This window comes from Lynx canadensis, chromosome D1, assembly GCF_007474595.2.
Source record: "Lynx canadensis isolate LIC74 chromosome D1, mLynCan4.pri.v2, whole genome shotgun sequence".
NCBI lineage: Eukaryota > Metazoa > Chordata > Mammalia > Carnivora > Felidae > Lynx > Lynx canadensis.
Window position 1 is genome coordinate 60,654,407 of NC_044312.2, and position 24,176 is coordinate 60,678,582.

The 24,176-nt window shown below is 42.7% G+C and overlaps 1 protein-coding gene across 1 annotated transcript; it reads left to right on the forward strand.

Annotated features, from left to right (window-relative positions):
- The first annotated feature begins 3,795 nt into the window (after window positions 1–3,795).
- Window positions 3,796–4,749, forward strand: LOC115524468 (olfactory receptor 52M1-like). Its single transcript, XM_030330783.1, has one exon. The coding sequence runs from the start codon at window positions 3,796–3,798 to the stop codon at window positions 4,747–4,749; it is 954 nt and encodes a 317-aa protein (XP_030186643.1).
- Window positions 4,750–24,176: the final 19,427 nt, after the last annotated feature.

The window sequence follows — 24,176 nt, forward strand, 5'->3', positions numbered from 1 at the left end:
AAGGGAAGTGGGAAGGTTAACAAGTCCAGATAGAATTCCCTCAACCCCTGAACAGAATGCTTATAAGTGCCAGGCCTCAGTGGCATTTGCAGAGCCCTAGGCTCTTGCTGACACTACCCAGCAGAGGTAAGAGCATTGTATAAAAGGGGAATCTAGAAAAGGAACAGAGGTCATCAGGAGGGGTTCCAAGACTATTAGGATGAACAGACTTGGGACCCTTGGGCATTCTTCTGACTGTGCTCCTGTGTAAGTCTCCAAGACAACACTCAGAGGGAAGGAATTCTCTTGGGAAGGGACTTGAAGTGTGGAATCCATACAGAGCTCATGCTTCCTTACAGATTCAAGGAGTCTGAAGAGGCCCTCTAGATTGCTAATGGCAATCCAAAACACTCCAAGACACCTGCCAATGTTTTCAATACGCAATAGGTTATTCTCATTCAACATAGCTAGGCATTGTGTTACCCCAGGGATTATACTAGAGAAGATAGGAATGCTCCTTATTCTTATGAAACTTAGATTGTTTGAGGGATCATCCATGTAAGTAGGCAATTCAGAGCACTGTGTGTGTATAGTACAAAGACAGGCACTGAGCACAGACAGGGTTGGAGCGATTTAAGGTGACATCTAAGTTATGGAAAGGTGCATATGTAAGGATTGGCTAGGTGAAGAGGAATGCCATCCCAACACCAAGAACATGGGTAATTATTGGAGGCAAAAGAACATGATATAGTTAGAAAGTAGAAAAATTCAGCCTTGTTGGAAGGTAGTGGGTAGGGTTAAGAATGGTAAAAAATCTGGTTGGTGTTGGCAGATGTATTTGGATAGAGCTCAGGTGGCAGGTTGGCCTGACTCCTTATATCCTCATGGCAACTCTGAGCAGGAGCTTCAGTAGCCTCCCCTTCTATTGTGTTTGAAGTGTGAAGGCTGTTTGACTAGGGAGACCTATGTTAAGGAATGTTAGGATCTTAGGGAAGGATGGGAATGGGGCAGTCAGCAAAGTTAACCAAGACTCAGCCCAGTCCCATTTAACAATGGAAGTGCATCTCTCCAGTCATGGGTACCCTTTTCAGTTTTATGAGGGGTTTCTGGAGATGAATAGGAAGAGGAAAACATGGAGAGGAAATGGTCATTGGGAAAAAGAGCTCTGTATGTTGTCAGGTATAGGGGAGCAAAGAGAAAGGATACAAATAAAATCTGCCTTCTTCAGGGCTTGAGGCCATTCCAGGGGATTGAAGACATTTGGCTTGGCTCTAGTAAGGTCTGATGTAGTACAGGTGTGCTGGATTTCAAGAGAAATCACTTCTGATGTCTAGAAGTCCCTAGTTATACTTAGCTTTGTATGTAACTTGGGCTGTGAGATCTTCCAACAACAGGACTTCTCTGCCCAAACTCCGAAGGAAATGATTCCCCAGGTTGTGAGGCAGTATTGATGAGACTCAAATGGCATCAAAAGAAAAAAAAAAAAAAAAGACTGCTGAAACCTCTTCACTAAAATAGGAGGGTAACTGCTGAGGGAGGAGGAGCATGGGGATAGAAAACAAGTTCATTGACAAGTCCTGTTGATTTTTCCATTCAAGCGTTCTTCCTTTTCTGGAATAAAGATTCTCTATGTGATTACACCTTTGCTTAGTACAGCATCAGGTTATTAAAGCCAGTTGATTAGATGCAAGGGTGAAGTAGACAAGTCCCCTCTTAAGTCTAGAAGTCCTGGTAAAGGTCATTTAGCCCTGAATGCCATTCATTTTCCTGTAGAACTAGTTCTGTAAAGTTGTCAACTTTCAGATTACATGTCCTGCTAAGGAAGCAGACAACTTCTCAAAGACAGTACTGAGTGAAGATTGTATAGTATTGGGATCTGGTGTGACCCATCCAAACCAGTGGCCTGGTGAAAGTGGCAGTTGAAGAGATTATCTACAGAGGCCTGGAAAGGGTTAAGGAAACTGACAAGGGGATGGTAAAGCACCAGAACCAACCTTGCACATTATTATCCTACTCAGGCCTGACCACATAAGGGAAGATGCTGTTGCCAGAAAACAAGAGGGGTCACTTTTTAGAGCTGTTGCCTTTGGTAGAAAACCATGGCAAGGCCATATGTGTGTGGCAGGAAGGGAACTGGAGAACATGTTCCTGATCTCCAGTCTCCTTTTCTTACCTCTTGTTGGTGCCTCATATTGGCTGAACTCCTCTAGAAGACAGAAGAGAAGGGAATCTGAGTAATGCAGCCCTATAAACTCCAGCTTATAGGGACCTAGGACAGGGCTTCAGAGGGACAAATGGAAAATAACCAGCACACAGGGTGAAAAAACCAAGACAGGCTCCCCTTGCCTGACTTCACCTGGTCACATCAATCACAGGCTGGTTCCTATGCTCTTTTTTTTCCCCCAGCCTCAATGATTCAGCCTTTTTACTGCTACTGCCAACACTGTTCCCATTTGTAGTGATATAGGAGAACCTTGAGATGGAGAGGAAACCCAGCTCATCGAGAGGAATTCTGTGGGATCAAGTCATTACTATGGTGGTCATCCTCACAGTACCACGGCTCCCTAGAGAGGCATTCCAAGGTTTTTTGAACTTTAATATTTCAAGACCAAAAATATATCCAATATTCTCAACTGCGAAGAGCTAATGCTTACTGTTAATGTGTCAGACATTGCATTCTTGTTTAATCCTCATGCCTCCTCTAGGCTACAAGTGTTTAAGTTTGTTGTCAGTTGAAGTCAATTATATATGATATGATATGATATATGATAGGATATGTATGTAAACTTGCCTCAGCTCCTACTGCCAGGATCTGAAACCAGATCTGGAAAATTCCAAAGCCCAGACTATTAACTATCTGCTATAGTCAACCCAACAAGGTTCAAGATGTAGGAGACAAAGCTTATATGTTTTTCTCCTTCCTTGACATTCCTCTAGTATAGATAGGAAACATTCTGGTATAATCCTTTAGACCCTGAAGAAAAACCCACACAAAATTGCTTCTAGGTCTTTTCTCAAAATACAAATATCCCTTTAGCCAGTTGTCCTGAACTCCAAGTAGGACATTTCTTCTTTGGCCAAATACTTGTCCTCTAGGCTTCATGCCACTCAGAGCTGAATGGGTCTTCTTCCCTAATGGGGAGAATGCTCTGCTTCTGGAGCCTTATCCTCTATCTAGCCTCCATAAAAGGAGAGGGCCCTTGCAAGGATCTGCCTCTCGGCAGACAAACTGAGTTACATTCAGCAGCTTTTGCTTTTCAGGAATTGCTTTGTTTCTATCCTTCAAGGTCCCTTTTCTTCACCGGTCCATGTCTTAGTGATTTTTGGCCTGTAGATTAAAGGTTTCAGATCATCCAACAGCAAGTGTTGGCCTCAAGCTTAACCTTTGATTTACCACAGAGCCTAGCAGTCCTGGGGGTCTATCAATGTCTTTTCAAGAAGCTCTCATTTTGAGACCTAATAGAATACTGAGAGATACTGTATAGTTTACCTTTAAAGGACTAAATAGGTACTGGTCTGCCTTAGGTCATTTCAATGATTGATGCAAGAACATTGCTCCTTGGGAGTCCTATTATACAGAGATACTCTTACATTCAAATATGTATTTGGCTTGTGCTTGGAAAATTTTTGTCAGGTAAAATTTTGTGACCGTAATAATATGACACTTACACTATGATATTGTTCCATGATTTCTTTTAAGAAGTTTATAGCATCTTACCAATGATTCTATTCTTTATTATAGGATTTAATAAAATATTTCTAGAAAAAGTTTCTACTGCATTTTGGGGCATGAGTGAGAAGGTTCATTTATGAATCATGCTCACTTTTCAAAATTCCTGCTCAGTACCCAGCTACTTCCAGCTTGCCGGCATCCCAGGGCTGGAGTCCCTGCATCTCTGGCTTTCCATCCCCTTTGGCTCCATGTACCTGGTTGCTGTGGTGGGGAACATCACCATTCTGGCTGTAGTAAAGGTGGAGAATAGCCTGCACCAGCCCATGTACTTCTTCCTGTGTATGTTGGCGGTTGTTGACCTGGTTCTATCCACTTCTACTATGCCCAAACTACTGGGAATCTTCTGGTTTGGTGCTGGTGATATTGGCCTGGATGCCTGCTTGGCCCAAATGTTCCTCATCCACTGCTTTGCCACAGTTGAGTCAGGCATCTTCCTTGCCATGGCTTTGGACCGCTACGTAGCCATTTGCAACCCGCTACATCATACCACAGTGCTCACTCATGCTATGGTGGGATGGTTGGGGCTGGCTGCCCTCTTTCGGGGGGTACTCTACATCGGACCTCTGCCTTTGATGATCCGCCTACGGCTGCCCCTTTACAAGGCTCATGTCATCTCACACTCTTACTGTGAGCACATGGCTGTGGTCACCTTGGCATGTGGTGACAGCAGGGTCAACAATGTCTATGGGCTAAGCATTGGTTTTTTGGTCCTAATCTTGGATTCCATGGCTATTTCTGTCTCTTATGTGATGATTTTCCGGGCTGTGATGGGGCTAGCCACACCTGAAGCCCGACTTAAAACCCTGGGGACACGTGGTTCTCACAACTGTGCCATTCTGATCTTTTATGTTCCTATTGTGGTTTCTTCTCTCATTCACCGATTTGGTCACCAGGTACCTCCTCCAGTCCACACTCTACTGGCTAACTTCTACCTCCTCATTCCTCCAATCCTTAATCCCATTGTTTACGCTGTCTGCACCAAGCAGATCCGGGAGCGGATTCTCCAAATGCTGAAGACAGAAACTAAGTTCAAGTGACCATTACTTCCTTCCCTCTCAAACATATGGAGAAGGTATTTAAATATGGTGGGCAGCTTGGCAAATGGGAGCTTCAAGCCGTCTGAGAGGTTAGGCCCAGTGTTCTCCAGTTTTTGTGATTCCAAAGGAATGTTAAGAATGTACAGCTTTAAGTTCTATTTATGTTTATTTTAATGACTAAAGGGTATTTGAGCTGTAAAGGTGAAATTATGATGACCTCAGTAATACAAATAGTTAGGATATTTATAAGAATTAAGTGCTGAATGAACGCTAACTTGTGAGGTAGTTAGTACTGTTCACATTTTACACATTGGAAATAGGATAGAATACCCTTGCTTTATCAGTTGCATGCAGAGCTTCTAAGATGCCTAGATCCAATGCTTTGGAGTTTAGAATGTTATATAATAGGTACTACTTTTTTCTGTGCCTGCTTCAATTCTAAAAAAAAAAAAAAAAAAAAAAAAAAAAAAAAAAAAAAGTCATTTTATTCATGTGGACTTAACAACAGGAAAAGCAATTTTGATTTAAGCCTTTAAGCCAAGATGCTAAAATTGCTTGTACTAAGAAAGCATGGAGTGTTCTAGAAGAACATGGCCTGTTAAAAAAAGATCAGCTTAATGAAGGGCAGTGGACAAGATGATCAGGTTTCAACATGACCTTCGTACTTCTCCTGCAGACCCATTCCTGTCAAGTAGCCTGAAGCGTGTGAGGGCTCCATGAAGAGGAGAACCTCTACTCCTTGCAGTAGCTCTCCCTGGGTACATCTGTAGGATCCCTCACTACATATGGTCTTTTTGAATTGATCACAAAATAAGGTGAAGTTAGGAGTTCTAGCATTTCTAGGAACATTGACTTTACCTTCAAGTATTAGTTCAATATCTAGAAAGGGACTATAAAACACTTTGCTAGTTAAGTAGCTGCTGTTGAAAGTTACTAATGTGATTCTTAACCACAGTTTGTAGGCAGTTACTGTCCCTGCTTTGCACATGAGAAATGGATATTCCCAGAAGTGACAGAAGAATTGCCCAAGGTGACTCAGTTTATAGGAGGTAAAAAAAAAAAAAAAATTCAGCAGTTAAATTTGAGAGAGAGTGAGCATTCATGAGTGAGCATGAGGAGCAGAGGGAGGGGGAGAGAATCTCAAGCTGGCTCCATACTTAGTGCTGAGCCAACAGGGGGATCTAGGCCTGATCCCATGACCCTGATATTATGACCTGAGCCAAAAATCAAGTCCAACACTCGACTGAGCCAGCCAGATGCCGCATGGAATTCAGTGGTTTAGAATTCCAAAGCCTCTAGTCCTTATGACCCTCATTTTACTCAGCTGTGGAAAAGATGAAAAGCTTTTTTAATAAAGGTCTGAATGGTTGCATATTTAATGTCTCTTACACAGCTGACACTATAGTCAGTCCCAACTGCGAATGCACAGATCAGTTTCCCTTCTAAGGGTAGAACTGGATGCAACTCAAAGTTGGATTACAAACCCTTAACTATAACCAGGCAGGAAGATGTTGAGTCTATTGAGCTTTAGGTATACAACAAATGATCACAGACCTTAGTATGAAGGGAAGTAGTCAAGTGCAAATGAAAGATCACTATACAACAACCAGAATAAATGATTTCTGATTCTGACTATTGGGATATCTAGAATGTGTTCATTTAGGGTTCTGATTATATTCACATTTCCCCGAAATCTCTAACTTTTAGCCTATTCTATCCCATATAGTTCCATCATGGTTTAGCTTTCCTGAACCTTAGGTCTGAGTTTGGGAAGAGTCAAATAGTCTTCATAAGCAAAGTCCTATTTTGCTTACCCCCACCATGGTTGGGGACCAAGGGAAGGGGTTTGGAATTAATGTCAAGTATGTGTTCACCGGATCTCAGGTGAACTCCTCTTTGTGGAGGAGTGTGGGAAAAGGCAAGGACAAGGACATGGCCTGGAGAAAAGGTCTGAAGCTTTAGCATTTAACTACCAGGTTAAAAACTGGAGAGAGGTTAGAAACCTTGTTATTCTCCTTCAGTGCATAGCATTTATATTTTCTGAGGGAGAATATGCTCAAGGGACTTAGGTATAAACTTGAACCCAATTTATGGCACTCTTCATTTGGAGTTCAGCCTAGCACATGAATTTGCTTTTTGCAGAGTAGCTATGGAATATCAATCCCTCAACTCTTATGTATTTTAGTATTGTGAAACCTGGATGTAGCCAAGAGGCATTCGGTTTGCTACCTAAGCAGAAAAGACTAAGGGGTTTTATAGAGCATACAACAAAGCATGGAGATTGTTGTGGCAACCTTCAAATATGCCTCCCCCATCTCCTGTGGTAGGAGTGTGGTTGACTGTCAGCCTTAGCTGTTGCCATCTAAAAATCCATCACCATGTTCCGCTGAGGTCACATTTTCCACAAGCAGCTCCTAGCCAATGGCTAGGCATTATAGGGCTGGAGGGTAGGCCCATTCCTGCAGGACAGAATACTTGTGACAGGTAACTATGGCTATGGGACTCCTCACTGTACTTCTAAAAGCTTCGGCAAGGCCAATGAAGTCTGAGACCTTTCCTTCCTTAACCTCTTTCAATACTTTACAGAGGTCAGACTGGCATTGTGAGCGGATAGCTTGCCCAGCATTTAGCTCCCTCTGCATTTCTCTCATAGGCATAGCTTCCAGTAAGTCTAATCCCATCTTGTGGTCTGCTTCTTAGAGGACCAAGAGTGGTCAGAACAAGCAGAATGTAAAGTGGACATCTGGCTGGCTCACTAACTGCCTGGCGGAGGAGGACGATGCCACCTTAGTGGGTAGGGCATAGGTAGTCCTTCACACAAGATGGTGACTCAATTGCTAAAGATTTCACTAGTGGGGAATTAAGAAGATATCCCAGTAGGGGGGAAACACTGTTGCAAGTGTGAGGATACAAACATTTGAGAAATGTGGGGGAGGGTACAGTCTATAAAGTCATGGATTTTGTTTTTCTAAATTACACTGATGCCTTGCAGAAGGATGGTAAGATTGAGAGCTATTAACAAGCAGTTAATGGTTATGCATGAGAGCCTGAGCATCTGCTTACTTACAAAAATATTCTTATCTGCTGCAATAATACAGCTAAGTGACAGGCCAAAGACCGTTGTTAGAGGCATAGAGCACTCAGTGTTTGAATGCTCAGCCAGAGAAGGTCAGGGTTCTATTTTGGAAAACCTGGGACACTAAAACATGGCATGGGAACCTATGGATGCCTACCTTTGGGTATAGTGGCCCTATAGCTACTCCAAATGCTTGGACTTTGAGGTGACCCACATTTCCTTAGTAAGGGGTGGCTTCTGTGAGGCAACAGGTGTTCTTCTCCAGAGCCATCCTCACCTCTCTTCCTGGCTACTGTGCTGATAACCAGGGTTAAAGGGTAGTATACCCTCCCTTTCTGGGGGAGGCAGGGCCCAGGTTCTCAGAATTAGCTAGCACATACTGACATGAGTACCTGTGGGAATGGTTTGGGGAGTATTTGATCAGGAGGAATAGGATGTAAATATGTAATATTAAGACTAGATGAAAAAAAAATTCAACCTGGAGGCACTTTCTTGGCATGTGGGATTTATTACCCTTGCGAAGACCCTAGGAGATTGTGCAAACTCCCTGTTAGAGTGGCTCCTTTAAGCCTGAAAACAATGGCTAATGAGAAGCAAAGTGAAAATGCTTAGGTTGTCCTGAAAGGTAAAAATAAAGATGTAGGTAATCATATTGTAACAGGTTGTTATGTAATGACAGAAGACCCATCAGAAAATTATGTTCAGTTGAACACAAGACACAACATCCAAAACCATCATAACTGGTGATACAGGCACCAGTACCACTGAGAAGTTCAATGGTGGCTCTCACTAGGTCTGATGACAGCAAAGGTAGTTCTAGTTGTGGGCTCATGATGATCAGTGGGGATAATGGAGAAATTGAGACCAAATGGAAGCATTTGACCACAAGTCAGAAGGCTGAAAGTACTTTAAGAACTGGTAAAGTCAAAGGGGCTTTGCTCCAGGGGATTGTGGAGCTGTTTTAGTGTTTTTGGCCCCAAGGGCTGAAACAGGTGGGTAGCCAGCAAGGCTCTGGCTTACCATCTAGAAAAACAAAGTACAATGGATATGAGACTAGGGATGGTCATTGCAATAGTCAATCTCTTGCTCAGTTTCCAGACCTGTACTAATTTTCAAGATCTAGGACTCATTAACCCAAGAGGTACCTGGATCCCTAAGGGGAAGGACTCAAAAAACCTCAGTTCTATACCATGATTCCCTGAACTCTTCTCTAAAGAGAACTATGGTCATTTAGGTAATTTTACACTAGGAAGAGAATACCTAGACATTGAAGACTGATACTGATAAACTCAAAGAACAATCATGGTCCCTCTACTGGAGTTGGGGCTCTGCTCTAGGTAGTAGAATCCAGTCAGTAAGGGGTCTTAGAGAAAGTCCAGTTCTCAGTGTGTCCTGATTTCACGAACTTACCCAGTGGTCACTTCTAATCAGTCACTAAGTGGCTGAAGAACTATTAGAGTTGGAATAACTACCATATGGCATACCTGGTCTGTGAGGGAAGAGGTAGCACAGTGGGGAAGGCCAGATAGAAGTCTCCAAAATTTCTCTCCAAAGTTAAAAAAATGCTACTCAGATCCATGATAGAGAATTTAGCAACCGGGCAGATGTATTGTTTATTCCAATTTCAAGAGGACTGAGAAGTTTCCATTCACATGGGATAGGCAATAGTACTCAGCTTCCCTCAGGGGCATGTTAACTTTTTTTTTTTTAATTTTTTTTAACGTTTATTTTTGAGACAGAGAGACAGAGCATGAACAGGGGAGGGGCAGAGAGAGAGGGAGACAGAATCTGAAACAGGCTCCAGGCTCTGAGCTGTCAGCACAGAGCCCGACACGGGGCTTGAACTCACGGACCGTGAGATCATGACCTGAGCCGAAGTCAGACGCTTAACCAACCGAGCCACCTAGGCGCCCATGTTAACTCTTTTTATACCATAATATAATCCTAAAAGGACTAGACCTCCCACAGAATATCGCAATGATCTACCAGTGACAGGTTGATTGGGCAAAATACACAAGAAGTGGACTGTGAAAGCCTTAGACACATATGCTCCAGAGGAAGAGACAAATACTGAGAATAGTCAGTAGCCTAGCATTTCAGTGAAGGTTTCCAGGGGTCCAATGGTAAAGAAATGTTTCTAAAGTGAAGATCTTCATCTTGCAAATTCTATACAAGGAGAAAACAATGCATGGTAGGCTACATTTGATTCTGGAGATAATGTATTCCTCACTTAGGAATTCTGTACCAGAGGACATGGAAGCCTTCCAGCTTTGAGTGGGCCCAGAGCAGGAAAAGGCTCTATCGCAGGTTCAGGCTGTGGTGCCAAACATCAATGACACATAGGTCATAGGAACTAATACACTCAAGTGTTAGAGGTATCAGTAATGGGGAAAGAAACAGCATGTAGCTTATGGAATTCTTATACATGCCCTAGTATTTAAGTTAGGCTGTGTCACTTAGAGCAGAAAACTGTATAACTTGATAACTCCTGGCATTTTGTTAGACCCTGGTAGAGACAGAACATTTGGCCATGGGACAAGTGATCACGCATCCAGAACTGCCCATTAGGAGTTGGATGTATCAGACCTAAGTCAAAATTAGACAGGTCCAGCAGCATTGAGAGATGGAAATGGTTCATCCACGATCAAATCTAGGAAGATCAGAGGGCAGAAGCATGAGCAGGAATTCCAGAGTCAGGTCATCCAGAGCATTTGCAGTAGTTCTCCTGCAGATCACATAAATGGCCATATGAAGCGGTCTGTTACACCAAAAGAAAGAAGAAGCCAGAGACTGGTTTATGTTTTATGGGTTGGGAAGGCATGACCTAAAATGGATGGCAGATGCATTATAGTTACATACAGAGGTGGCCTTGAGACTTTGAAAGAGTGGAGAATCAAAGTTTCCTAGTTGGCAGAATTTCAAGTGGTACGACTGGTCATTCATGCTCTGTGAAAAGTAAAGTGGTCCAAGAGTCATCTCTAAGTCCTTGGGCAGGGGCCTACAAAGTAAGAGACAGGAGATTTAAGGTAAAGAGGTCTGAGAGAAGGATGGGGGTTGGGTTCAAGTTGAGGAGTTTTGTATCTGTGTAAAATGTACACCAGAAAAGGCTCTGAACTAAGCCACTGAGGCAATTCTGCTGGTTGACATTCAGTGGTCATCTCAGGACTGGTGTGATGGGTTATTAGAGTAGCATCAGTGACAGCAAAGGAGACTGTGTGAGCTCAACCAAGTAGATTCCTACTGAGCATGGAGTTCAATGCTGAAACCTAGACATAATACTATTATTCAAGGAGACCCCTTGGTAAGTCAACTACTTTGAAGGTCTGTACTGCCAGTGATATGTACTTATCCTGGGTGTGGATTTTCCTTTCTTGTCTACGAAAGCCTCAGCCAGCACTACTTTGAAGGCTTCCTGAATGACTTATGGGAAAGAGATCCCACATTACACAGTAACAGAAGAGTAGACATTCTTCACCATAGGATATGCAGCATAGGGATCATGACTATGGGATTCACTGGAAGCATTAACATTACTTCACTTATCAGAAGCAGTTAGACTCAATTCTGGGGCAGTCTTCTAAAAACACAGCTGAAAAGGCAGCTCAGAGGCAGCACTCCACACAAAAAAGTGGCCATCCTTTAGGATGCTGTATTTGCATTAAATTAGATCTCTATCTGGTGCTTGGTCCCCAGTAGGATACAGGAGTCCAGGGACAAAGAGGTAGAATCAGGAATATGTTACAGTCTCAATCATCCACTAGGGGACTTTTGCTTCCTATCCCAGGAAATACAGTCTCTGAATGGTTGGAAGTCCTGATCCTCAAAGGATACAACAAGGGTTCTGTTGAACTACAAATTATAGCTGCCCTCAGGCTACTTAGGACTCCAGTGCTTAGGGACCAACAGGTAAGAGTTACTATCCTGGCAGGAGTAACTGACCTAATTGAAGAAGCAGTTGCTTTTACACAATGGATATGGGGGAGTTTGTAAATGAGAAGCCAGGTGATCTAGTTAGGCATTTTCTAGTGCCCATGCCCCATTATAAGCATGAGTGTACATGTGAAACAATCCCCAAATAGGAGTATGATTACCAAGGGTTCAACCTCCTCAGGAATGAAGAATTGGGTTGCTTCATCAGGTAGGCCACCAAGATTTAAAGTGGTGATAGCTATAAGATTCCTCAAGATTCAAGATTCCTTGAGGGTGAGAGGAATTCCAAATAGACAGTGGAAGGAAAAGAGTAACAGTTGTGGTTCTGATAGGAGTTCCAGACTGGGGTTGAAGTTCTACCGGCCTTCCTCTTCTAGTTTACCCACAGCAAAAGAGGCCCATAGGAACTATGGGGTTGCTGCTCCCAAAATATGAAGGACACCTGTACCATGCAATAAATTGTGGTGACCATGAAAATATGCTCCTCAGATCTGATTGCAGGAAGCATATGTGACTAAACAGCTTCTATCACACTGCTCAAGTCCACGGCCCTGCCTGGGTTCCACTTCCTGTGGGGTGGCTTCCAACCAGTGAATGAACATAGCACTAATAATGCAGACTTATTCTTGTGAGACAGTGGACTTTCCTTATGGGTGCCTTTGGCTTAAGTACTCCTTGTGGCCTTGTCAAAACTTTTAGAAATGCACTGAAGTCTAAGACCTTCCTTCCCTTCTTACCTCCCTCCTGCACAGAGATCAGACCTGCATTGTAAGCTTATAATTCTTCCAGCCTCAGGATTCCTTTGTATCTTCCTTCATGGGCATTTCCCACTGAACGAATCTCTGACACATGTAGTTCCTTCTTGACATCTGCTCTTCAGAGAACCTATTCTAACACAATTACGGGGAGTGCTGCTGAAAAATGTTCAGTTCATGTTCACAAGTCAGTCCTGTGAGAAGGGCTAATACCGCTTATGGACATGAAGACTTTTATGAAGATGGACTTTCCAAAGACTTCTCAGATGTTTAAAGAATGAAAGCCACGTAGCCATTACAATCCTCAGCACACAGCTCAGCAAGTCTTCTTCCTTACCCTAGAACAGAATTCATGGGGGGAAATTGTAGTACCAATATAAATCTGAAAGACCTAGCGTCAGAAGTGTCCTATAGCAATTGAGTTCAAAGTGTAAAGGTAGAGCTGCTCCCTTGATGTTACCATAGGCACTCACGATGAGGCTTTATGGGAAGGGAGAGTATAATAGCTGAAAACTGATCTAGACTAATAGACTGATTTGTTACAACCCGGTTTCCTCCATTTTTCTCTTTAGCAGTTTTTTACAATATTTTTGAGAGAGAGAGAGAGAGAGAAAGAGCGAGCGCGAGCGAGCAGGGAAGGGGCAGAGAGAGAGAGGGAGACACAGAACCTGAAGTAGGCTCCAGGTTCTGAGCTTCCAGCACAGAGCCAGATGTGGGGCTCGAACTCACAAACTGTGAGATCATGACCTGAGCCGAAGTTGGACGCTTAACAGACAGCGACCCAGGCGCCCCCAGCAGTTTGTTTTTATGTTGAGTCTGGTTATGGGTAGAGAGTCTTTTTAGGTTTCCATTCTAAGCTACTTCTCTCTCCCAATTCTTGGACTCATGAGAATATAAGGGATACATTATCAACCACTTGGCCTTGTAAGAACAAGACTTCTGAACATCTCTGGGTTCTTAGAGTAAGCAGAAAAATATTTCTGGAGAAACTTCAGCCACTTGGCTGAATGTTGGTTGTGTGGACTGCTTCAGTTGTTAGTATCTCTTATGTGGAGGTCCTATTCTCTATCTGTTCCCTCAGGCTGTCCTCCCCTCAAGCTTTCTTCTAAGTCCACTCTTGGACTGGTTACCTGAAGGGACAGTCTCAGCCCCAAACAAAGAATTAATATTAAATCTTTTTTTTTTTTTACCCATCCCTTGTGACAAGTGGTGGGACCTCTGTTTCATATACAATAAAAATGGCTTCTTATTCAGACTACACCTCTATCCATGGAGTGGTATTGAAGGATTTGTGTTAAGGTTTTAGGGTGGTTGTAAGTAGATGTATACACAAGTGAAAATATTTTCGAAGTTCTGTAATACAGTATCACACCCAAGTACCTCCAACATAAAGTCCTAGGCAGGCCTATTAGAATCACAAGGATAATCGTGAAAACTATTAAAGATTGAGCCCTGAGAATCTTTAATAGTCTTTTTGGGTGGGAGACCTATGGTTCTCTGAGATTAAGATGGTTGACAAGTATAACTGCTGCCTTCCTTCCCCAAGATCAGTCTCAAAAGGTACCCTACATAGGAAACTATAATAGAAATTCACACCCTGGGGAAGGTTGGGGTGGGAAGAGACTGGAAAGTTTGTGGGGGTAGTAGCATTGGCCCGAGACAAAAGACAGACACCCAAGCACTACTATGGGACAATGCAATAGATAATGGACTATAAGAGCTTGGGTCTTGTTCCTCCCCTGCATTGCCTTGGAATCATCGGTGCCTAGTTAACATTTGTGTGGACTTTGTCCTTAAAAGTCAAGTCACAGCTGCAGAGGAGCTCTGTGTAGGTGGCTTCATGGAGAAATAGGTAGGGCACAATTAACTTTAAGTAACAGCATCCCCACCCTCAGACATTCTCAAAACTGACAAGTTACCCAGGAGATTTCTCCTTTTAAACCCTTTCCATAGAGAACATGAAGTTTTAATTTTGGGGAGGAGGGGAAAGATTTACTATCTATATTTGGTGCCTTGGGCTCTTTGCTTTAGGATTAGTATATCTGCTCATTGGTGCTGGGAATCTGCAGTGCCATTTGCATTGTCTAGTAGTCAATACTTCTAGAGAAGTCAACTCACAGGCCAGAAAATGTTTGAGAAACAACTATTCCAGAAGGCAAACAACCCGCTAATTTAAAGTCCACCAGAAGCAGATTAGAACAGATCAACCACTTCTAGAAGTGGTCCCACATTTGGATTAGTACGCTCATAAGACAAAAACAGGTTTTACCTGGCATAAAGTTGACTTTATAGATGTAGATGGGACAGGAAACAGCAGCTCACCATTCTCAGTCTCCCTGGGAAGTTCCCCCATCTGCAGCTTCTTGGACCCCTCATCCCTATAGCAGTGTGAAGGGTTGTTAAGGATGATGCTAAAAATGTTCTATTCTGCCTTGGTATAGATCATGGCATTGGATTCCTATGGAAGTTTTGTTACTTAGGTTACACAGGCCCAAGACCTGTGTCCCAGACCCTCAAGTCCAGGTATAGTCTCACAGACCAGAAGACTCAGTAAACAAGACAATCAGTTCTTTGTAAGCAGTCTCTTAACTCATTAAGGTAATGAGACAGGCCTTTCAGTAAGTTAAGTCTAGCTGGAAAAAAAAAATCAGATGGAAGATAATTGGATGCCTACCTTATTCCATATACAAAAATAAACTCCAGGTTTATTAAGGACTTAGATGTGAAAGTAACTTTATATCATTACTAAGAATTATGATTAAGTTTTAGGTCTTAGGATAGATGAAGTTTTAAAAACAAAGATTACTTCAAGAAAGTTAGGACGTTTGACTAAATTAGCAGGAAGTGCCTTAAATTGGGAGGTTACAGATGGGAAGACTCCTGATATATACAGAGGACTTATAAAAAGAACTACCAAGAAGAATTGCAAACAAAAAGAGGATGGACAAGATTATCAGTCTCAAAGTTGAAGGCCACATCTTTTAGGGCAACCCAATGACTAAGCAGGGGGCACGGAAACACAGTGGTCAATGTGGTCCAATTTAGGACAAAACTGAAAGGTCACTAAAACAGCTCCTGGAGGAGTTGGTCAAAGCTACAGTTCGATTTTCATCCTAGCTTTTTGCCCCTGCCAACTTTTCACTTCTCTCCATGCAACACTCCTTAAATATTCAACACTAACATTTGGTATTTGGAGAGGTTCAAGGAAATATATACTAAGAAGGTAACATGTTAGAATTCCAACATTTGGTAACATCGGGTAATGAAACCTTATCCCTGTTGTAGGTGAATCACAGATAGCCCCTGGTAGCAGTCTGATCATTAAGACTTACTGATGTATTGGGAGGATATACTTGCTAAAAGTAATAGATTGACATAGGAGGCACTTGTGAAAGGTGTTCTATTAATTCATGTGTTCCATATCAAGCTAGGATGAAGACAACAGCAGAGCTACTCTATCTGTAGAAGAATCAAGATCAGGAGGTTAATGGCAGTTTACTTAATCAGTCTTCATAATCCTTTGCCCTGTGTTTAAAGTTGAAACACAGTTGATTGTCTTCTCTCCTGGGAGGGAAAAAGAACTTTTAGGAAGAGTGCATGGTAATGACTCTACCAGTTTTTTCTCCCAAAGGGACCTACAGCCATTTATTCAGATACTTGCCACTGTAAAAAGGAGAACTATTTGAGAATGTTTGACACAAGTCCTAAGTAACCCTCATACCCAGAAACCCAAAGATTATGGCCCCCCAGTCAGGACAGGGAAGCATAGGAGAACTAGGTAACAAGTGGATTCCTGGCCAATAGCCAGCTTACAGAGGGTCCTCTGATTCTGGGATGCATCTTATGATCGTTCACCTTACCTGAATGTATAGTCAGAATGGATATATGTATCTATTCATGAGTTTGGCCTAGGAATCAAGAGGTATAGTAGAGAAGGCTGAAGCAAGGCCTTTGGAACTTTCCTCTTTTTCTGAATAGGACAGTAAATGAAGATACTGTGTTCTTGAAGGGATGGAAGAACTTAGTGATGCTTTAAAATGACCTAAAGCATGGGGTCACCTGGGTGGCTCAGTCAGTTGAGCAGGTCATATTCTTGCAGTTTGTGAGTTTGAGCCCCACATGGATTTGCTGCTGTAAGTGAGGAACTTGCTTCAGATCTTCTGTCCCACCTCTGAGCCTCCCCTGCTTGTGCTCTCAAAAATAAACAGGACATTAAAAAAAAAAAGCGACCTGAAGTCTGCGGAGGTGGAAGTCCCCATCACATCCCCATTTAATGCACAGTATGGCACCTGAAACAGCTAGCTCCTGGAGAACACTCCAAATGCATGTACTAGCCCCAACTAAGTGGTGTTGCCAGATGTGTTCTCTGCTAGAGCACATTAACACAGTCATGTACATGGCACACCACCATCGATTTGGTGGATGCTTTTCTACAGGACAGGAGCTCAGATACAGTTTGTATTCACCTGAAATGAACACTGGACACATCTGTAGTTTTGCCATAATATAGCTGAGATACCTGGAGCTGTGCTCTAAGATTCTTTGATGATGAAAGTATTCTATAATCGGTATTCAGTTTAGTAGCCACCAACCACACATGGCTATTAAGCATTTGAAATGTAACTTGTTGGAGGCCTTAGGGTTACACACACACACACACACACACACACACACACACACACTTCAGAGCATGGGAAATAAACACTAAGAAAATATCTAAGTGATTCATAGATCTACTTGGTCTTTCAGGCCAAAGCTGGATGGCTGCTGCACTATCATCCCACACAAGAGTAACCTTGAACAACAGTGGAGAGGGGTACATCCTCCCAACAGGTATGGCTTCCGTCAGTACTCCTCGTTCTCCATTTTATATAAAAAGGGCTTTCATTTTGAGGTTTAGCAGTCCTAGGTTGAGCAGTCTAGGCCTGACTGCTGGTCAGGCCTAGAAGGAGAAAAACTGAGGACAAGTTGGTATAGAGTAGAGATCTGTGGATGGGCATATGGGAGTAAGCTGAAGTATCTTTATAGAGAGTGCTAACGTCCATCAGAAACCATTTACCAGAAGAACGTGCTAGTCCAATAGATACAATGGGAAGATCCTGCAAAATTAGTTTTGAGACTGGCACCTCATTCTACACCACTGTAGGCCAGAATTATGACACCAGAAGTGTTAAGGTGGTTGCCAACTACCACATTAGACCTAAGGCCATGTTAAAAGTCCAAGACATTGCTATGGTGTCTCCAAAGTTTGAGTCACACAAGTCTATAGAAGATCCAGAAACCACAGGGGTGATAGCTTCTGTATCAATATGAAAAATCACAGCCTAATATACAGTTGCTATGTTAACCAGAAAAAGCATTTCACAAAGTTTAACACTAAAGAAAAAAAAATCCTCAAAGTGGTTTTAGAGGGAACATACCTCTAACATAATAAAGGCTGTATAGGAAAAATGCACAGCTGAAATTTTATTCAATGGTGTAAAAGAGCTTTTCCTCTAAGATCTGGAAGACCAGAAGTCCACTCTTACATTCATTCAAGTACTTTCTCCAGTAAGGACAAGTTTGGTGGGTAGGCAAGTAGAAGAATACTCCATTTTCTGAGACATAAGTTTAGCTACTTACATTTTCTTAAATATGATAGACAGCTTAAGTTTATGCCTTTTAGTCACCCTGTATATATTATCCGAATACTGAGTTTGTTCTTTGGTTTCCAGCCCTTTATCCTCCTTCGGCCTTGTAGATTGACTTAAAGGAACCAAGTTCAAGCACCCAAAATGGGGAGGAGTATTCCTGCCTCTGTCAAGGAGATTTAGCCAACAGAGGCTTCCACATTAGGGACACACTGCCCCTGAAGTAGTTCAGCCCAAGACTGACAGGATGTAGCTAGTATCTCCTGTACGCTGGTACTCCAAGGTAGAAAAAGATTAGGATTTCTACAGCATCTTTGTCACAGGTAAAGGCATAGGAAGTGATGGAATTGGGGTTGAATGATAAACATTGCCTGGAGACAGATGACCATATTACCCCTAGAGACAAGTAAGCATCTTCTGGAAGATTCTGGGATTTATGAACTTTAGGAGATTGAGACAAACCATAAGGATGTAAATGTAATTTTATAATCCTAGGTTAGGATACAGGACAGCACTTGTTAGACTAGGAAATTTCTGGGGACAAACCTAGGATAATCATGAAATGTAGTCAGTATGTATTAAGTGTTTTGATAAGTTCATGGGGGATTGAATCTAAAATATAAGGAGAGAAATTGCCCTTAACTTCCAGGGCAAGGGAGTCTGGAGGAAAAGGAAAAGGAAAAGGATTTCATAGGGTCAGAAGCCCTGCTTCTTCAAACCTTAGACTGAATAGGCAGCTATACCCTCCCAGGGCTTTGAGTCCCAGATGAAAGTAAGAGCCTATAAACCAATACAGGTGTTGTAGGGATTGGCAGATGGAATACTTTTTGCTAACAGCTTAGTTTTTATCACCAGACCAGGATTGCATTTTCAGTTTACCCATTAAAAAAAAAAGTTTCATGTGATCTAGAAGTAAATAGGAAGGTATGGGACTCAGTTTCTAGAGCTATGCACAGGTAGGAAGCATTATGTTAGTTGCTCCAAGTTTATGGATTTGAGAGGCTTTTAGGAACAAAGGGATCAAACCTCACTAGCCTGAATACGAAAAGTAACAATGATTGGGGTTTAGGGAGTAGTTGTAAGTCAGGTCAGAAAAAGCAGTATGCTATTACCCAGCTGCTCTCCTCCAGAGAGGACTATAACAGAGTTACAGTTGGTAATAGTTTCAATAAAGGCAGAGCTTTGGATTGGACAGGAGAGCAGGAGAAAACCCCTGTTCCTTGTATTCTTCCTTCCATGAGGGTTTTGGTATTGTTTCCCCAGAAGTGAACGTTTTAGTCCTTCTTGGACTTATTCCTTCCCAGGAGGAAAAGGTTTGATTGTATATTAAAGCTGACACTCTACTTTGATCTGGTGGCTTGTGCCTGTTCAGTTGTTAATGACATCCTCAGGAATGGGAAGTTGTTTTTGGTTTTGAGAGGGCCAATACTGGGGCACCTGGGTGGCGCAGTCGGTTAAGCGTCCGACTTCAGCCAGGTCACGATCTCGCGGTCCGTGAGTTCGAGCCCCGCGTCAGGCTCTGGGCTGATGGCTCGGAGCCTGGAGCCTGTTTCCGATTCTGTGTCTCCCTCCCTCTCTGCCCCTCCCCCGTTCATGCTCTGTCTCTGTCCCAAAAATAAATAAACGTTGAGAGGGCCGATACTATTCCCACTTTAGGGAAACAAGTTACTGTTTTTGCAGCATTAATGAAGTCTGCTCAACTACTGGACTTCAGGTGTTCCTTTTAGGTTATGGAGCACAGTGAGCTTGGAGTCGCAACGAGAAGCTGCTTTTCTCATTGCCCAGTACCAGGAATCACAGGATCCCAAGATTCCTAATCAAGGGCCATCACAGCCTGACACAGAAGACCTCATTTGAGTTACACTGGATCCAGATCAACTTGCCAAAGGAAGGTAACTGCAAAGGAGGACAGTCTAACCCTGCGTGGTTGATGGTCTTATTAGTAAGTGTTAAGAGGCATTTGTGAGCTGATGTATTTAGTGATGGATCTTTGTCCTGGAATTTGAGTCTGATGACTGAGGTCAACCCTCAAACTTTTTTTTAAATAGCGGCACTCCAGCAGGGGAGAAGGGCAGAGGGAGAGAATCTTAAGCAGGTTTCACGCTCAGAATGGAGCCCGATGCTGGGCTTGATCCCATGACCCTGGGATCATGACCGAAGCTGAAATCAGGAGTCCGATGCTCAACCAACCGAATCACCCAGGAAGACAACTTCCTTGGAATTCAAGAGAAAAATACTTGGGATATCTTGTTGCTAGAGAAGAACCCAGATGTGAAGGCTGAGAGCCAACTTGGGTGCATAATTCCTTAACCATTTTTTTCCTGGTCCAATTCACTTTAAATTTTAGTTAATGAGTTCAGTGCAGTTCTATAAGCTGGTCTGATTTTCCTGCTAAGTGGACTGTAGGACTGAGTTGCTTCCTGAGTGGAGAAAAACCTTGGGAACATAGGATTTTAAGCCTCCACTACTGTACCAAACTCCAGACTGCATAGCACAGCCCTTTCTCCAAGGGACAGAGTTGTTGAATCTCAGACCTTCCTGGACTGGAGTCCCAGCTAGAACTGTGTGCTGCCCAGGCTACCACAAACATGGCATAATCCTTGACCTGCTTCCACTCTATCTGGGAGATCTCTCATTTCTGGTCTTGTGGGGCCTGGCAGGGTTTGGGGGGTGGGTGGGAAGCCTCCTGCACTGGTTTTCACTTAGTGAGTGAATAGCCAGTTCACTATTGATCATACAAAGGTGACCATGTTCTCACAGTGTAACAGTTGACAGGAGAAAGGACCTGAAAGACATGGTTTAAGCAAGATTCCTCCAAGTGATAGCTGATAGAAGTCTTCCAGACTTAAAAAACTGGAAGTGTGAAGATGTGGAGGAAGGACAGAGCTTGGGCTTTCCCAGGAAATAGGAGAAAGTTGGTGTGGATTAGAAATACTGGGGTTCCCAAATGCTAGTTACATTCCTTTCTCCTATAGGTACTTAGACAATTAAGACCTGTGAGCCAAGTAAACCTTTTAGTACCTGGTACAGTTATAGACTTCTGAAACTCTTTACATTTACTCCCTTAGTTTTCATAACCACCTTGTAGTAGTATTAGCCTGATTTTACAGGCAAGGAAGCACTGAGGACAAAAGTTAAGCAGTTTCCAAGGATGCCCAAGTCCTAAATAGTAGAGCCATAAATCAAGCCCAGGTAGTCTGACCTCAGAATGTAGGCTTTTAAACAAGTATACTAGGTCATCTTACCATAGAAATTAATGTTTTGGTTTGACTGATTAAACTGGAGTATGGGACCAAGATCTAGATTCACTACCTGTCCACTTCTCAATCCAAGGTGAGATTTTGATGGGCTGAGGAAACGATAGCCTGCTTCATAAAGACACACAACCAGTCTTTCACCTATAGTCTACAGATGACCCCAGGATTAGAGACAATTAGAATATGGACAAGTATTTGACTTTAACTCCATAAGCCAATAAATAGATCAATAAGCAACCTTTGGGGTGCCTCAGTGGCTCAGTTGGTTAAGGGTCCAATTCTTGGTTTCAGCTCAGGTCATGATCTCACGGTTTGTGGGCTCAAGCCCTGCATCGGGCTCTGTACGGGCAGTATGGAGCCTGCTTAGAATTCTTAAAATGACTCAGATTAAAAAAAAAATTAGCATCCCTTTTGTAGGGGCCAGTGAGAGGTTGAGAGAATTCAGGATTTTTTCCAATGCTGCTCACTTGAGTGGGGGTGTGTGCATATGTCAGTCTTCATGGAAATGGAGATTAAGTGATAATCCTTACATTGATCTAACAGAGGCAAGCAGGAATAGGATTCCCATAATATGCCAGAGTTTTTGGCTTCAGAACACTAGATATAGTTAAGCAAAGTTCCAATTTCAGGAACCAAATGCAAAGTCCTAAAGGAATCTGGATAAGTGTGAAGATGAGCTTTGTGGGCAAGTATAAGGAAACTTTTGAACATTAGGCAGCCATTAGTGAGGAAGGGGACTGCTTATAAAAGCACTGTCAGAGGGATGTATATGTCTTATATGGGCAATCGAGTGATTAATGTGTATTAATTTTCAAGAGAGATTACAAATATGACCAAGCAACAGGTAACAGTAGCCAGCAGGAAAAAAAACCGAAGAACAAACATGTACTGCGTTTGTATTAACCATATACTCCCAACACCCACACTTCCACCTCCACACTATGGCTGTTGGTGCCACAACTCTATAAAGAGCTTAGAGTAAAGGCAAGCAATCAGAAGTCCACTTATAGAAACAGGAAGGAGAAAAGGTAATAGCTTACATCATGAATTTTTCTATTCTTGTTGAATATAGCCTGGAATCAAGCAATTTGAAGGTGGATAATAATGGGCTCAAGGATCTGTGCACTGCAGTCCTTAGTAAGGACCACAGGAAATTCAGATATCCCACTGCAGAAAGGCCTTTAGTATAGGTCTATGTGAAGGAAGTCTGGGCTTTGTTGTTCCCAAAAGGGACTGCTTCGTATCTGCTCAAGTGAAATCTTGGTACCAATCCAGGACATGCAAACTCTGGAGAAGCCTTTGATGGGAGCTTGGGATTGTCAGTTACAACAGCACTGAGAGCTGAAGATGTAGTCACCATGGCATGTTATTTTCTGAAGAGTGACTGTTCTCCCTGCTCTGACCTGGATTGCTTTAACAAAGCCAAACAGCATGAGTAGAAGACTGGTTTAAACATCCCAAGTTGAACCCAGCTGAGGAGTCATCAGATAGGAACTGTAAACAAAAAGCTCCCAGGTGATCTGAGTAGTCTTCAGCTGAAGACATTCAGGCACACAAATTTAGTGAACCACCACTGAATCATCAGCCTTCAGTTCCTATAGGACAAAAGTCGTAGAATAAGACCAAAGCAAAACTTAGCAAAACAGGAAACAAGATCTCCACTGGGCTTTAAGGTTTTGTTCATGAGTGCCAGCTGCTAAGATACATGTTAGGTTGAGCAGCAACTCCTCCCATAGCACTTCTGTGTTGGCTCAGAGGAATCCTTAAACTACCAACAGCTATGGTACCCTACTACAAGGGGCACTTTCTCCTCAACCCAGGTCTCCGTTCTCCTGGCTCTCACCTTCCCTGCTACAAACTCCTTCAACCTTTGATCCAGGCTTTTACCACCTTCCTTCCCCACAAGATGTGAGCTGCCACTTTCCACCACACTAATTGGCATGTGTAGGGAGTGGTTGGTTTGCTGTAGGACATCTTTATCTAAAGATTCTGACAGAATTGGAAACAGATCCTAAGATATCCCTTTTATGAGCCACAAACGTGAAGAGTTTTAATCTTACATTGGATCAAGAGATGCTCTCCAAGGGAAGGCAGCCACAGGTGAGGCTATCAGACTCTTCTGGGATGACAGTCTTGTAAGTGATGAACAGTACCTGGGAGTTTCTGAATTAAGGACACAACTCATCCCTTCAGACAGGATTAACTTCTCATACACTTGAGGGAAGAAACTTTAAATCCACTTTGAGGGATAGACAAAGGAATACTATTGGAAAGGGCACTTAGGTTTCACTTCTCAGTAGGTTCTCAATGCATTTTATGGCTTCTTCTGCCGGTATCAGGATTCATTCCTGGAGTACAGAAGTAGCCTGAACATGAGGGAATGAGGAAAGTTTCTAGGATCAGCATCACAATCCCATCCCCCATAGAGCCCATATACATTCCAGGATCTTGTTACTTAAAAATATTAGGAGGTTAAGTAGAGACTCTTCAGGCAGAGAAATGTCCAAGCAGAAAATCCTATGAGAAAATGGGGTTTTGAAGTAGAGATTCTTACAGTATCTGTAGGTTTAACATGAGGAAGTTTAAAAGGGAACTCTCTTGGGTCTAGGATCCCACAAACACCTGAATGTTGGTGTTAACAGTACTGTTATGAACAACTTGAGTCTAAAATCCAAGGGAAGGAAGAGTTTGAAGAGAGACCACTTGAGAAAGAATCTCAAGGACTGGAACAACTATGGGCCAAGGAAGAACACAAGAGGACCATGTGCCTTTATGAGGA

Excerpts from the sequence above, each read along its gene's own strand:
- LOC115524468 (XM_030330783.1), top strand. The coding sequence starts at position 3,796 with ATGCTCACTTTTCAAAATTCCTGCTCAGTACCCAGCTACTTCCAGCTT.